This window comes from Rhinolophus sinicus, chromosome X (assembly GCF_036562045.2).
Source record: "Rhinolophus sinicus isolate RSC01 chromosome X, ASM3656204v1, whole genome shotgun sequence".
NCBI classification, from domain to species: Eukaryota; Metazoa; Chordata; class Mammalia; order Chiroptera; family Rhinolophidae; genus Rhinolophus; species Rhinolophus sinicus.
Window position 1 is genome coordinate 47,422,408 of NC_133768.1, and position 13,081 is coordinate 47,435,488.

The window sequence follows — 13,081 nt, forward strand, 5'->3', positions numbered from 1 at the left end:
TTGTATTAAAAAAAAACAAAACATTGATGTTGCTGAGAACCAGGATTCTCACTGAAAAAAGGGAGCTACAAATATGAAATGACAGAAAGTAAAGAAGAATTTTGGGGGGTTGGACTGGAATTGGAGGTATTAGTATAAACTTTCATAACATATATTCCTAGCTCTATTCACTAGGACTAGAAGCAATAGCACTTCAATATCAATGAACACACCTAGTGCCAAATCTAGCTCACTAAATCCCATCCCTAAAAGGACTTAGGGCTCCTTAAAGAAATGGCTGATTCCAGTGCTGAGGAAGGGAAAGGACAAAATGAGCCTCGAACATATTGTGTCAAAAGTAAAAACATACTAAAAAAATAATGGAGACATGTCAAAAAAAGACAGCTGTAAAAGGGACTCCAACTGACTACATCTCGTAATGTTGTTCATTAAAATAAATCCTGATGGTAATGGATTATAACATTGAATCCACACTGATAATGAAGAAATAAATAGGGCAGAAGATAAAATTCCTCCACACAGTAGAACATCTATTAAATATAGAAGGAATGATAGAGTTAGAAAATCACTATTTTGCAATTTTCAAGCTAGTAATTTATTTAGGCAAAAATCATCAATGGGTACAAAAACTAGTGGGTGAAAATTTGATGAAGGATATTTACATAGTCTCAATGTATTCTTCACATTATTTATTAATTACAAGGGGAAAAACAGTAACTTTATAATGAAGGAACTTGGAGGATACTCCTATCCAATGATTAAAGTTGGAATTATCAGTAATGGGTCAATCTAACATTTTTTTTTGGGGGGGGCAATCTAATATTATCTGCTTCCTGATAAGATGCCCTAAGAACACATCAATTACATAGTATTCCTGTCAGAAGTACATAAACTGAATCTAATTACCAGGAAACATCAAGCATACACAATAGAGCGTCTCTACAGAGCCCTAAATCTAGCTTCAAAGTGTGTGTGTGTGTGTGTGTGTGTGTGTGTGTGTGTGTGTGTATGATTCTTCAGTAAAATATCATGATACATCATGTATAAAGCTTGAAACTACATTTCCCAAAAAGCCTTATCCTTCCGTGCTGTAAAGAAGGTTACGATTTCTATTGGTTGTTCAGGACTCGCGAGATTTCATTAATCTCATTAAAGAGCCCTGCCCAAAGCCATTTTGTTTTTCAAGGCTGTTTGCAAGGGTATTTGACGCGAAGTTGAACAAACCAGAAGCTGCATCTGCCGCAGTTCTATCTTCAGACTTCGGCTTCGCGATGTTTCCCTTGGCCAAAAATGCATTAAGTCGTCTCCCAGGTGAGCAAAAATTGTGCGCAAATAATTTCCAACTGCCTTTTATACATTTGTCCTCGTGGTCGCTCGTGTCCCTTCTCTCCACTTGCATCCCGACCTTCTAATTCTAAATGCTTAGTCTCCCACCTTGCCCCAAGCAATTGGGAAAATGTCCTTAGCATTAGCTTAATTATCCAGTGTTTCTGTTGCGGCTCACAGCTCTCCGTTACCGGAGTCATAGGCTACTCCTGCTTTTTAAATTCATTAACCTAACGATTTCAGGGAAGAACACGCTTGGTGGACACCTCTTATTAAGTAATTTCGTTAATTTCAGCTTTGGGGATGCATTTACCCAAAATAGAAGAGTCTTCTCTCCAATTCCTGTAATCGTAACGGAAGGAAACTAAATCTAGCTCTTCATCTGGTTTCATCGCTGGGAGACAACCTAAATGGTAGCCCTGCAGCTTTTATGCTATTTGTTGGTTATTAGTTGCCCCGAAAGCAACTGTGGTCACTTTTTTTCTTATCTAAGTTAGGCAGGTACAGGAACATTTTGAGACCAGCATTGAGAATGCACTAGATTGGAAAGAGAAAAATCGTTTCCATGCTTGATTTGCACTCTAGGTGACCTTGAGTAAAGTGAACAGTATTTTTTTTTTTTTTGACAATGAAAGTGACCATAAGCAATTATCATTTAGTTTCTTTAGCTATCTTATTTTTAGTTTACAGAGTAATTGGTGGTATTACTAGATTGTATTCTGAACACTCAAAGCAGCTTTGACAAAAACAAAAAAATACTTGCGTGACTGTTTTTTGACTGTTTTCTTGTAATCCCAAAGCCTCCTCTTTTAACTCTTTAACATAGGAGGAAATTATTTAACCTCTTTGAACCTCATTTTCCTCCTTTTTAAAATAGGAGGTTAGTAAATAAAACCTACCTCATAGATATCTTGAGGATTATATGAGATTACCAATAGGTAGTAACTAAACCATTTCTTGTCACAGAGGAGAGATCTGAAGAAATCTACTTGAGTGACCTGAGTGTTGAGATGTTTCAGAATTGTTTGGTAATCTTAATTTCTTTGTCCTTTGAGCAGGTAGGGCCTTGTTGTAACTCAGAAAAGGTTTTGTTTTTTTCCTGTTTTTGTTTTGTTTTTCAATGGGGAATTCACAAACTCTTTAACTGCTCTAGAGCAGAATATATTATGAAATGTTTGTAAATCTGTTCATCCCAAAGGTGAAAAAAACTTAAGGACTGCCTTAAGAGAAGAAACCATTAATGGGCAAATAACTGTCCTGAAATAGCACATTGTGTCATATAGCACGTTGTATCATAGAGCAATCTCGCCCATTCACTGGCACTTAAGAATGTAATTATATTCTTAAATGCCAGTGAATGGGTGAGATAGCTGTTTCATTAATATGCTTTCCATTAGTACATACTTCAGTACCTTTTTGAGGCCCTAAAACAATAAGGATCTGTTACCTAGATTGGAGGGAAATTAAAAAAACAGCTGGAACGAACAAACGAAACAGAAATAGACTCAGATACGGAGAACAAACTGATAGTTGCCAGATGGGGTGAGTGTTGGGGGGATAGGTGAAGGGATTAAGAAATACAAATTGGCAGTTACAGAATAGTCATGGGGATGTAAAGTGTTGCATAGGGAATATAGTCAATAATATAATAACTATGTATGGTGTCAGGTGGGTTCTAGACTTCTGGAGGAGAATACTTTGTAAATTATATAAATGTCTAACCACTATGCTTTATACCTGAAAATAATATAATATTGAATGTCAACTGTAATTGAAAAATAAAAGATAAAAATAATAAAAATGGAAAATATAAAAGAAAAAACAACAGCTGGAAATACGCATTTTCCAGTCTTTGCTCTTTCCCAAGCCCTCCTAAGTGCCTCCAGAGGCAGTTTGAAAACTCTACTAAAATAATAGTAAAAGCAGTTTTAATGTCATTCTGCTCAAAAACCTTTACCTCTACCAAAAAAAGTGGCCCTTCATGATCCTTTCTAGTTTTACCCCCTATTATCTATACACCCTGTCCTTGAACCAAATGAAATTCGTTTTCTAGTACACTGGGATTTTTCTCTCTGCATTTTTTCAGATTCCCCTTTCTCACATCTACAAAACCAAATCCTACCTGCTATTCAAAGTGCTTAGCTAGCATTCTACTTCCTTGTAGTATAGTGATTTGCCTACATGTCTGATATCCTCTAGACTGGAAGGTACCTGACGACAGGGTCTGTGTCTTACACCTTTTCACATACCCCATTTCTTTTAGCGTTGTGATTAGTAATTTTTTTAAAAGTCAAGATTAGTATTTGGAGGGTTTCTGTTTTGTAATTTTAAGGTCATAAACATTTACTGTGCTTTAATTTGAAGTTTATTTTGAGTTTATTTACCCTTTATGTTGTAAGTTGTTGATCACTGCTAAGTAAATAGTGAAAATTTAGGTCATAAATACTGAAATTAATGAATAGGAGGTTATACAAATACCAATTTGTAGTGAATGTTACTGACATCACCTGTTCTTTACCTCCCCCCAACATTTTATTACGAAAACTTTCAGACATACAGAAAAGTTGGAATAATTGTATGAAAATCTACGTATCCACCACATAGATTCTACAATTAACATTTTGCTATATTTGTTTTATTATGGATCTAACCATCTGTCAATTCATCTAATTTTTGTTGCCTTTCAAAGTATGATACTTTTAGCTACAATATGGTTTTTTTTTTTAACATTTTATTGAACTGCATAGTACTGTAAAAGTTAACTTCGTTGGCTTTCAGGATTGGCAATATCAATTACATATGTTATTTTTTCTGATAATTCTTGAATATGCTTCCATATATATATTTTTTTCTTTAAGCTCGAAGTATTCAGCAAACAATGGCAAGGCAGATTCACCAGAAACGGACACCTGATTTCCATGACAAATATGGTAATGCTGTTTTAGCTAGTGGAGTCACTTTCTGTGTTGCTACATGGACATATGTAAGTACTATTGATTGATAATTTCTGGTTTAGATTTTTTTATTCCCATTTAGCTCATGTATTTAAAATGTTTTTACATGGTGGTGTACATTTCTAGTTAGGAGGGACTTGAGAGATTTTGTAATATAATCACCCACTCAGTGCAGGAATTTCTTTCAGCATTTAGCATTCATCCATCATCTGTTCGTAACATTTCCAATAACAAGTTGTGTACTAGATCACAAGGTAGCCCTTTCCATGTTGTATAGCTGTTTAAAAGGATCATATGTTGTGTTAAAATCTGCCTCTATATTCTACCCATCATTCCATTGCAACACAGAAATTCTGATCCCATTTCCATGTATCAACCATTAGATGTTAGAAAATTGCTATGTATCCTGGATCTTCTCTTTCAGATTAAATAAGCATCCTTAGTTCTGTCAATCATTTGTGTTACATCGTTTCCAGGGTTTTCTCCATTTTGGGTCACTTTCCTTCATTTGATTAGTTTTTCTTCTAAATTCTGTTCTCAGAGCTGAGTACAACAATTCTGAAGGATGAGCTACTTTGTAGCTTCCTTTCAATAATTTAGTGGGTTTTTCTTTGCATCTTGCATTTAATAATCTACTTGTCACTACTTGCTGGTTAAAAGTAGGAGTCTTGATGTTATAATAAATACATAAATTGATTTTAAAAGATATGAATTAACCCTTGCCTTAATAAACAAAGACACTTTATTTTTGGTTCCTGAAATCAGATATACTATTAAAATAAGTGTGTGACTTAATCAGAAGAGTAAACAGATGTTGAACAAATGTATAATCTGGGCACTTTTGGAGGTGAAGTGCTCATTCATGAAGGGGTATTACAAAAGTACTCTTTGGCAGTATTTAGGTAGTTGTGGTTGAGTGAAGCAACATTTTGAGGAGATAGTATAAAAATGTGAAATGTAAACTTGAGTTAATTAAATAAAATGAGAAATTCAGTTCTTCAGTTGTACTAGCTACATTTCTGTTGCCCAATAACCATATGTGGCTAGTGGCTACTGTATTGCCCAGTGCCGGTAGAACATTTCCTTCATCTTGGGAAATTATATTGAACAGCATTGCTCTGAGAATTAGGATAGTAATTAGGTTTGCTGACATGGAGGGCTCTATATCCCAGGTGAGTTTGTGTGTTTTTAACCTATAGAGCAGAATACCTTTGTCGCTTTTAAGAAATAGTCTTTAAGGGAGATCGGACTCTGGTTTAAACATACATAACTGACAGCATTTTAATTCTTACAGACAGCAACACAAATTGGAATAGAATGGAACCTGTCCCCTGTTGGCAGAGTCACCCCAAAGGAATGGCGAGATCAGTAATCATCCCAATTGGCATAATACTGAATTGTTTCAAAACCAACTCATAATTGATGCCAAGTGAAAGCACTATGTAGCCATTAAAATATGGCATGATTGAAGAAATAAAGTGCATTTGAAACCTTCATTGTAGGTTTGTTTCTTTTGTGAATGAAACCAAGCTTGATCACTTTTCATTTATTTAACCTTTGTGTTAATCTTAAAATCTACACACCATAAAACTTTTTAAATAGCTTTTTTTAAAAAAAAAAATTGGGGAATATTGGGGAACAGTGTGTTTTTCCAGGACCCATCAGCTCCAAGTCAAGTCGTCATTTTCAATCTAGTTGTGGAGGGCGCAGCTCACTGGCTCATGTGGGAATTGAACCAGCAACTCTGTTAAGAGCTCACACCCTAACCAACTGAGTCATCCGGCTGCCCCAAATAGCTTTTCAGTATGAGGTAGTGTGAAAAGAGAATTTGGCTCACACCTGGAAGTCGACTTTTTAGTAGGCTGAAATTATAGTTCATGAATAACTGATCACAGTTATTTTAGGTCATCTTTGAGCTAAAATTCAGATCTTGGTTATGCCTACTACTTTCTACCTCCCATTTATTTTTGTATTTGGAATTGACATTATTAAGTCATTTTTACCCCTGCCAAGAGAATTTAGGGTGCCATCAGACCTAAGGTAAGAGTGGTCCTATCAAATATATTCATAGGATGTCTGAAGACTAGCTAGCCCCTTGGTTCCCTTGGCACATTTATCTTAATTAGACCTTTAGATTTTTCAGCATATTTATTTGTGATGTTTATGATGATATTAATGAAAGGACCTGTCAAATACAGTTTTTCACGTATCTATAATCAGTGACCTCTGCTAGTGACTTTCTGTAATTATACCAACTTCCCTTTGGATTTGTGGATTATTCTGATTTCAGTATGACTGACATTGTATTTTATATGTAAGACATTAACTGAAGAAAACGTGATATCTACGCCATATGCTTTATTACTTCCTTGGTCAAAGGCTATAAAGTAAGCCTCATGTAGTAGTTTGTTGATGGAGCTCAAGGAAGCAGAAAATGGAATTTTAGTCGAGTATTTTTTTTTTTTACTCAGCAAATGTTTTTATTTTATTTTATTGCTTACACCGGCAATTTTGTGACCACAACCACAGCATACAGCAGAATTAAAGTAGCTCAGAAATGAAAGAAACTAGAAGCTCATAATCCAATCATCTGTCCAATATAGCTGTCCCCACTTATCAGCACTTTCAGTTACCCAATGGTCCAAAAATATTAAATGGAAAATTCCAGAAATAAACAATGCCGATGTTTTAATGCCATTCTGACTAACAAGATTAAATCGCGTGTTGTCCAGCTCTGTCCAGCCTCAGACATAAATCATCTCTTTGTCCCTGCTGTACCTGCCCGCTTTTCCACTAGTAGCCGTTTTGATTGTAAGATCCCCTGACTTAGTCGAGTATTCTATCTATATTAGCTAAATTAGAGATTTCTAAAATTCATTTATGTGATACTATTAGCAGTTAAGTGGCTCATAGGGATCTCCAAATTTACCTGATGTAGATAAGGATTTATACTTAAAACGTTTGAAATTTTTTTACTTATTACATGAAATACAGGCATACCTTGGAGGTATTGAGTTCCACACCACAATAAAGCTAATATCACAACAAAGATCTCAAGAAACCCCTTTCTTTGCTCATCTGTAAGAAGCAACTCCTCATCCATTAAAATGTTACGAGATTGCAGCAATTCAGGCATATCTTCAGGCTCCACTTTTAATTCTAGTTCTCTTGCTATTTCCACCAAATGTGCACGTACTTCCTCCACTGAAGTCTTGAATCTTCTCAAAATCATCCATGAGGGATGGAATAAACTTTTTCCAAACTCCTGTTATGCTGATATTTTTACCTCTTCTATGAATCACGAATGTTCTTAATGGCATCTAGAATGGTGAATCCTTCCCAGAAGGTTTTCAATTGGCTGCCCAGAACCATCAGAGGAATCACTATCTATGGCAGACAGAGCCTTACAAAATTTGTTTCTTAAATAAGACTTCAAAGTCGAAATTACTCCTTCATCCATGGGCTACAGCAGGCATGAAAACTATTAACCTTGTACATCTCCATTACTAAGCAGTAATATTTTGAAAATCTTTTTGATCTGAGCAACGACATGGGCTTAAGATATTCAGTAAGCCATGTTGTAAACAGGTATGCTGTCCAGGCTTTGTCCCATTCAGAGAGCGCACAGGCCTAGTGGATTTTGTATAATTCTTAAAGGTCCTAAGATTTTCAAATGGTAAATGAGCATTGGTTTCAAGTTAAAGTCACCAGCTGCATTAGCATCTAACAAGAGAGTCATCCTCTCCTTTAAAGGCAAGCATTGACCTCTAGCTATGAAAGTCCTAGATGGCATCTTCCAATATAATGTGTTTTCCTGAAAATAAGGCTCGGTCTTATATTAAGTTTTGCTCCAAAAGACGCATTAGGGCTTATGTTCAGGGGATGTCAGCCTGAAAAATCATGCCAGGGCTTATTTTCCGGTTAGGTCTTATTTTCGGGGAAACACGGTGTATTACAAATGATCACCACTAAAGTTAACATCAAACTATTGCTAGTATTAAAAGCAAAATTTATTAGCTTCAGGTGTACAAAGCAACATAATAGACATTTACACCCCTCACAGTGATAACCTCCCTCTCCCAAGCTACTACCCCTCTGACATCTTATACAGTTGTTACAATTGACTATCTTCCTTATGCTATACTCCACCTTCCGTGAATAAATCTGAATATATATATACACACATATGCCCTAACTCCAACACACTCACATAAAGATTATGAATTTAAAAGCATTAATTAAATACATGTATCATTTATGAATTAAATTTTTTTGGAGATCATTTTTCAGTGGAGGGATGAAGGCAAGCTCGCAGTTCTGGCATTTACATCTGGAGTTAAACGCTATAGTCTAACAGAATTACATTAATTTCACGCTGGGAAAGACAACTATGGCGAAGATGATTTACAAGGAGCTCTGTGGTACTTCTTGGCTGGAGATTAGGAATCTACAGATGACACAGGTTTGGGTGGGGTTTTTGTTTTGTTTCGGTTTTGGTGAGCTAGGGGAAGGCGGCTCTGCAGCACCAAGGGATTTGGTTTTGTTTCGGTTTTGTCGAGTTGAGGGAAGGCGGCTCTGCAGCACCAAAAAGAAAGACTTCCTCCCAAGGCTACGCGTCAGCCAGGGGACACCAAGGGGTGGGAGAAGCTTGACTGCAGTTCTCGCGTTCTCATTCACGTGACTCGTCCCTCTCTCCGCCTCGCCAGCCCTACTTCCGGTCTGGCATCACCCGGAAGTGGAGGGAGGGAGGGAGGGAGGGAGGGAGGGAGGGGTAAAAGCGGCCCGCCCAGGGGCGGTGGGGGGGGGTTGAAGGAAGAGAAGCAGCGGAGGGAGGAGTTGCCGCCGCCGCCGCCTCCGCCACCGCCACCATCACCACCACCCGCGCAGCTACAGCCACCGCCACTTCTATGACCTCTTTCGGTTTGTAAGATTGGAGCCCGCGCGGGTGGATTTGTCGCTGCCACGGGCTGCGTAGCTCCAAAGGTTTAACCGTAGGACAGAAAAACCAGGTAAGTCCTGTATAGGCTTCCCGTCGTCCCCTTCTACTGGAGAGGTGTTCTGTACTGTCAGTCTATACTACCGAGTGTGGCGAGAAGGTCATTCTAATCTGGGGCAGTCTCCAAACTCACTTCTTCACAACTCCAGTATTTACAACACTCATGTTTTACCTCCCTTTACAGAGGTTAGAGATGGGGAGATTAGGTCTGGACCTGTGTCACTTTCTTGTACCCTCCTGGGGAAGTGTCTTGATCATCCATGGCCTATGTTATTGCCTAATTAATTGAAGGTACAGGTCTGTGCCCGGTATTGGAAGTCACGTAGACTGATCACCATTATTAATGAAATAATACAACAAATTATTTTGCTGCTTCTCTCGGTCTGGGAGCATAAGCTAAACCGAGAGAAAGCTCTTGTTTCTATTTCGTTTTGTTTATTCTGCCCCTTTCCTAGTAAAGTTACTCGCCATCCTTGTTGCACCCTGTGGCATCTTTATCTTTGTCACTTTTTGTTGTAGACGGTGAGGTTATATTAAGCACTGACAACTCTTACCGTTTCACAGGTCAATATTTTTCAGCATCTCATCTTTGTTTTAATTACAGCCTCTTCACCTACAGTACTATGGTTTTGTATTGAGACTTAAAATGTGTGCAGAACATTGAATTAGGGGATACTGAGGTATGGGAAGTGGTAGAGGGCACCCACAAGGAATAGGCTAGAGTCCTTGGCATCAAAAGAGTGTGTATTCCAGTTAGTTGAGTTCAGTTATGAATACAGTGGGTTCTAGCAGCCCCACTGATCAAATAACTAGGCTGCTTATCTCATCCTTTTTAAAGGATATTTTGAACTGAGATACTATTTTTTTATCGTTCAAACTTTCTTGTGTCTACAGTCATGAGATGAGAGGGTTTTCTTGTAGAGGAGGGTCTCAATGTATTAGGAAAGACTGATGCACCCTTTTAATCTCACTAATATTGTGTATTAGAAACAGAAAGTGTTATGACTTGCAGGGAAGAGAGCATATGAACTGGGCATTGAAAAATGGATAGGATTTAGCTTTGTAGAGTAGGGCAGTCCAGGTAGAAGAAATAATGTGAGCAAAGGCCTGGGGACTAGAAAGATGCAGGATATCCAACAACACATTGTACGTCACATTCTAACACAGCCACATCTTCCAAGATTTTACTGGTTAAAAGAAAAAATATATATAGAATACAAAACTGATAAGCTTACAACAATATCCAACTACCCTCCAGCCAATAAAAAAACTTATATAGAGAAAAAGTCATGAAATGACAAAAACTACAATTAATGTACGATATTGAATTCTAATGTAAGCTCCTATCTAGAAGAGAAAGATGTAAAGCTTGCTGTATATACTTTAATGCTTATTGAGTGGTGTGTCAAAATATAATTTGGAATCATTATTTAAATTGCTGGGAATGAAGAACAACATTGTCTAAAGCCAGAAGCTTTTCCAGGTTTTCCCCAAGGAATTTTTGCATTTCTTTTTCTCCTTCAAATTGATTTTTCTGCTGGTCTGCTTAACCTGGTAGAAACTATTATTTTCCCATCATAGTCTTAGAAAGCTCTTGATTTGTGGCCTCTAGGTAGTGTTAGATTAAACACTAATCCCTCCAGAAAATAGGTGAACATCTCTTGTCTCTAATGCAGAAGGTTGTTTTTCTTTGAAAAATGCATACAGAAGCAGTAAAATTTGTTTGAAAACGAGAGAGACAGAGAGACGCAAAAATAACCCCCAACTACCACACTACAATCTTTATTTCTGTGAGGGTTCTGAGGCAATACATTCCTTTTTTATAAATCCTTGTTATAAATGATTTTATGTGTATGTATTTAAAAATACTTGGCAAACTTTAATCAAGAGTTTTGACATCCCAATGGGTGAAAATAACTTCATTTGATGGTAAAATAAATTGTGAGGAGGGAGTAGTCTGTGGTGATACAGGCAGTGGCATAGATGAGAATAATATCTGTGAGTTTTGTCTCAAAATTTTCTCTATTCGTCTTTGTTAAAGGGCAGTACAGCATTTAAATGTTTCACAGAGTTTTGTTTTTAAACAGTGATTTTCTTAGGACATAAATCGAGATGGGGGCAGGGAGCAGGGAGCGGGGAGGCAGACAGGAGAGACAGGCAACAGTCAGACCTATTCAGTTCAATTTACCATCCCAGCAATCATGTTTTTTCACTTACCAATCTGTCTTCAGGTTGATTTAATGTGATATAACATGTTTACTTGCTGAGCTAGAATGACAGGAAAAGTTATCACAAAACTTTTAGAATGTTTTTCGTTAAAGTTAAAGGGTAGGATATTTCTGGTTTCATAAATGTTTCTAGTTTCTCCATCACTGTTAGAAAATTTAAGTGATTTACTCATCTTTGTGGGCTCAAATGTGTGCTATATTGGTAGATTACATCAGTTTTCACAGATACTTTTCTTGAAGGAAACGACTATAAAATATCCCCATATTGAACCAATTGGTTTCATTTTGTCCCATGTTTTCTGTCCACATTTATAATTATACAGCTCAAGTATTTAATTTTTTAACCTGTTTTCACTTTATAATTCTCTAGTGTAGAAGTCCATCTTTCCAGACCTATAATCAGAAGTGCATGTTAACAATTTACTAATTGAAACACGTGGGTTATTTAACATCTTAGGGAAATTGTTTTAACCTGGCCATTTACCTGAGTTGATCTGTGAAAATTAAAGTTTTGTTTTATGCTGTTCTAACTGATGCTGGTCTGGGTTGTGCATTTGATGTCCCAACCAAAGTAGATAGGGAGGCAATAATACTGGGATTACTTCCCTCCCCTACTCCCACCTGAGAGTTTGCAGAGCACTGTATAGTTTTTGGAATAATGAAGAAAATGGTTTCTGCTTCATGAGTGTTCACCTGAAGCACACTACCTGCCACTCTGGATAGGAGAACATTAAGAGTGCTTCTGTTAAGACCTGAAAAACTGTCAACAGAGATATAAGAATAGACAGAAAGAATTCCACAGTGGAGGACCCTCTAAAAAAATTCTCAGGACTATTTAGAATAAATTTGTATCTGACCTCTACTGTCGTGAGGATACTTAAGAGCTGATCCTTGAGCTAACAGAAAAGCTTACAGAGACCTTAGTTATATAGTTCCAAGTATAATCTCCTTTGTTGACTTACACTTACAATGGTAGGAAAAAAGAAGTTTTCTAATTTTCTTGGTGATGATAAAATTATTTGCTCTAAGAATTTAATTGAATTATTAAATTAATTATGATTAACTTAATAGTATTGCATTAATAATATAAAGTATCAAACATTGATTACTAATGTATTAATTATATTATTAAAACACTAATATTAATATTAAATTATTTGTATGCAACTAGTTTCATTTTGTCCAATAAATGCTTTCTCTTATTTTACTGTACCATTTTCACTGTTAATTCTAAATATCACTTTTCAGTTCAGATTTATAGCCACAATATCTTGGTGTTAATTTCTAATCATAACTGTAAGTGCATTTTTTTAATTAGCAATCAGATTGGTGTTATATGTCTTCAGGTATTGTCCATCTAAAGCGGTGTTTTATCTTGCTCATCTTTTTCTAGCTAGGTGATAATAGGATTAATTTTAGTCATGTAAACCTTTGTAGTCTTCAGATAGTTTTAAAGCCTTAAATTCATTGTATGATGTTGGATAAAGGAATAATTTATTTAGTACAGTATATTATTTGACTTTAAGTGTCAGGGTATGATTAGGATTGCCTAAGAGTTTGTCTACTGTATTCTTACA

At 36.5% G+C, this 13,081-nt stretch overlaps 2 protein-coding genes across 3 annotated transcripts in view; both read left to right on the plus strand.

Annotated features, from left to right (window-relative positions):
- The first annotated feature begins 1,157 nt into the window (after nucleotides 1–1,157).
- Nucleotides 1,158–5,776, plus strand: COX7B (cytochrome c oxidase subunit 7B). Its single transcript, XM_019716371.2, has 3 exons — nucleotides 1,158–1,311; nucleotides 4,185–4,309; nucleotides 5,575–5,776. The coding sequence occupies exons 1-3, from the start codon at nucleotides 1,272–1,274 to the stop codon at nucleotides 5,650–5,652; spliced, it is 243 nt and encodes an 80-aa protein (XP_019571930.1). The 5' UTR covers nucleotides 1,158–1,271; the 3' UTR covers nucleotides 5,653–5,776.
- Nucleotides 5,777–9,087: 3,311 nt separating this feature from the next.
- The window catches only part of ATP7A (ATPase copper transporting alpha), a 148,504-nt gene continuing 144,510 nt past the window's right edge, over nucleotides 9,088–13,081 (plus strand). For both annotated transcript variants that reach the window (XM_074324184.1, XM_019716367.2), the window contains exon 1: nucleotides 9,088–9,289. The gene's annotated coding sequence lies outside the window, so the exon portion shown is untranslated. The remainder of the gene's footprint in view (nucleotides 9,290–13,081) is intronic.

Bases quoted from the DNA above. Each gene is read 5' to 3' on its own strand.
- COX7B (XM_019716371.2), top strand. From the start codon at position 1,272: ATGTTTCCCTTGGCCAAAAATGCATTAAGTCGTCTCCCAG. The intron at 1,312-4,184 runs GTGAGCAAAAAT...TTTTTCTTTAAG, and splicing joins TGCATTAAGTCGTCTCCCAG to CTCGAAGTATTCAGCAAACA. The intron at 4,310-5,574 runs GTAAGTACTATT...TAATTCTTACAG, and splicing joins GTGTTGCTACATGGACATAT to ACAGCAACACAAATTGGAAT.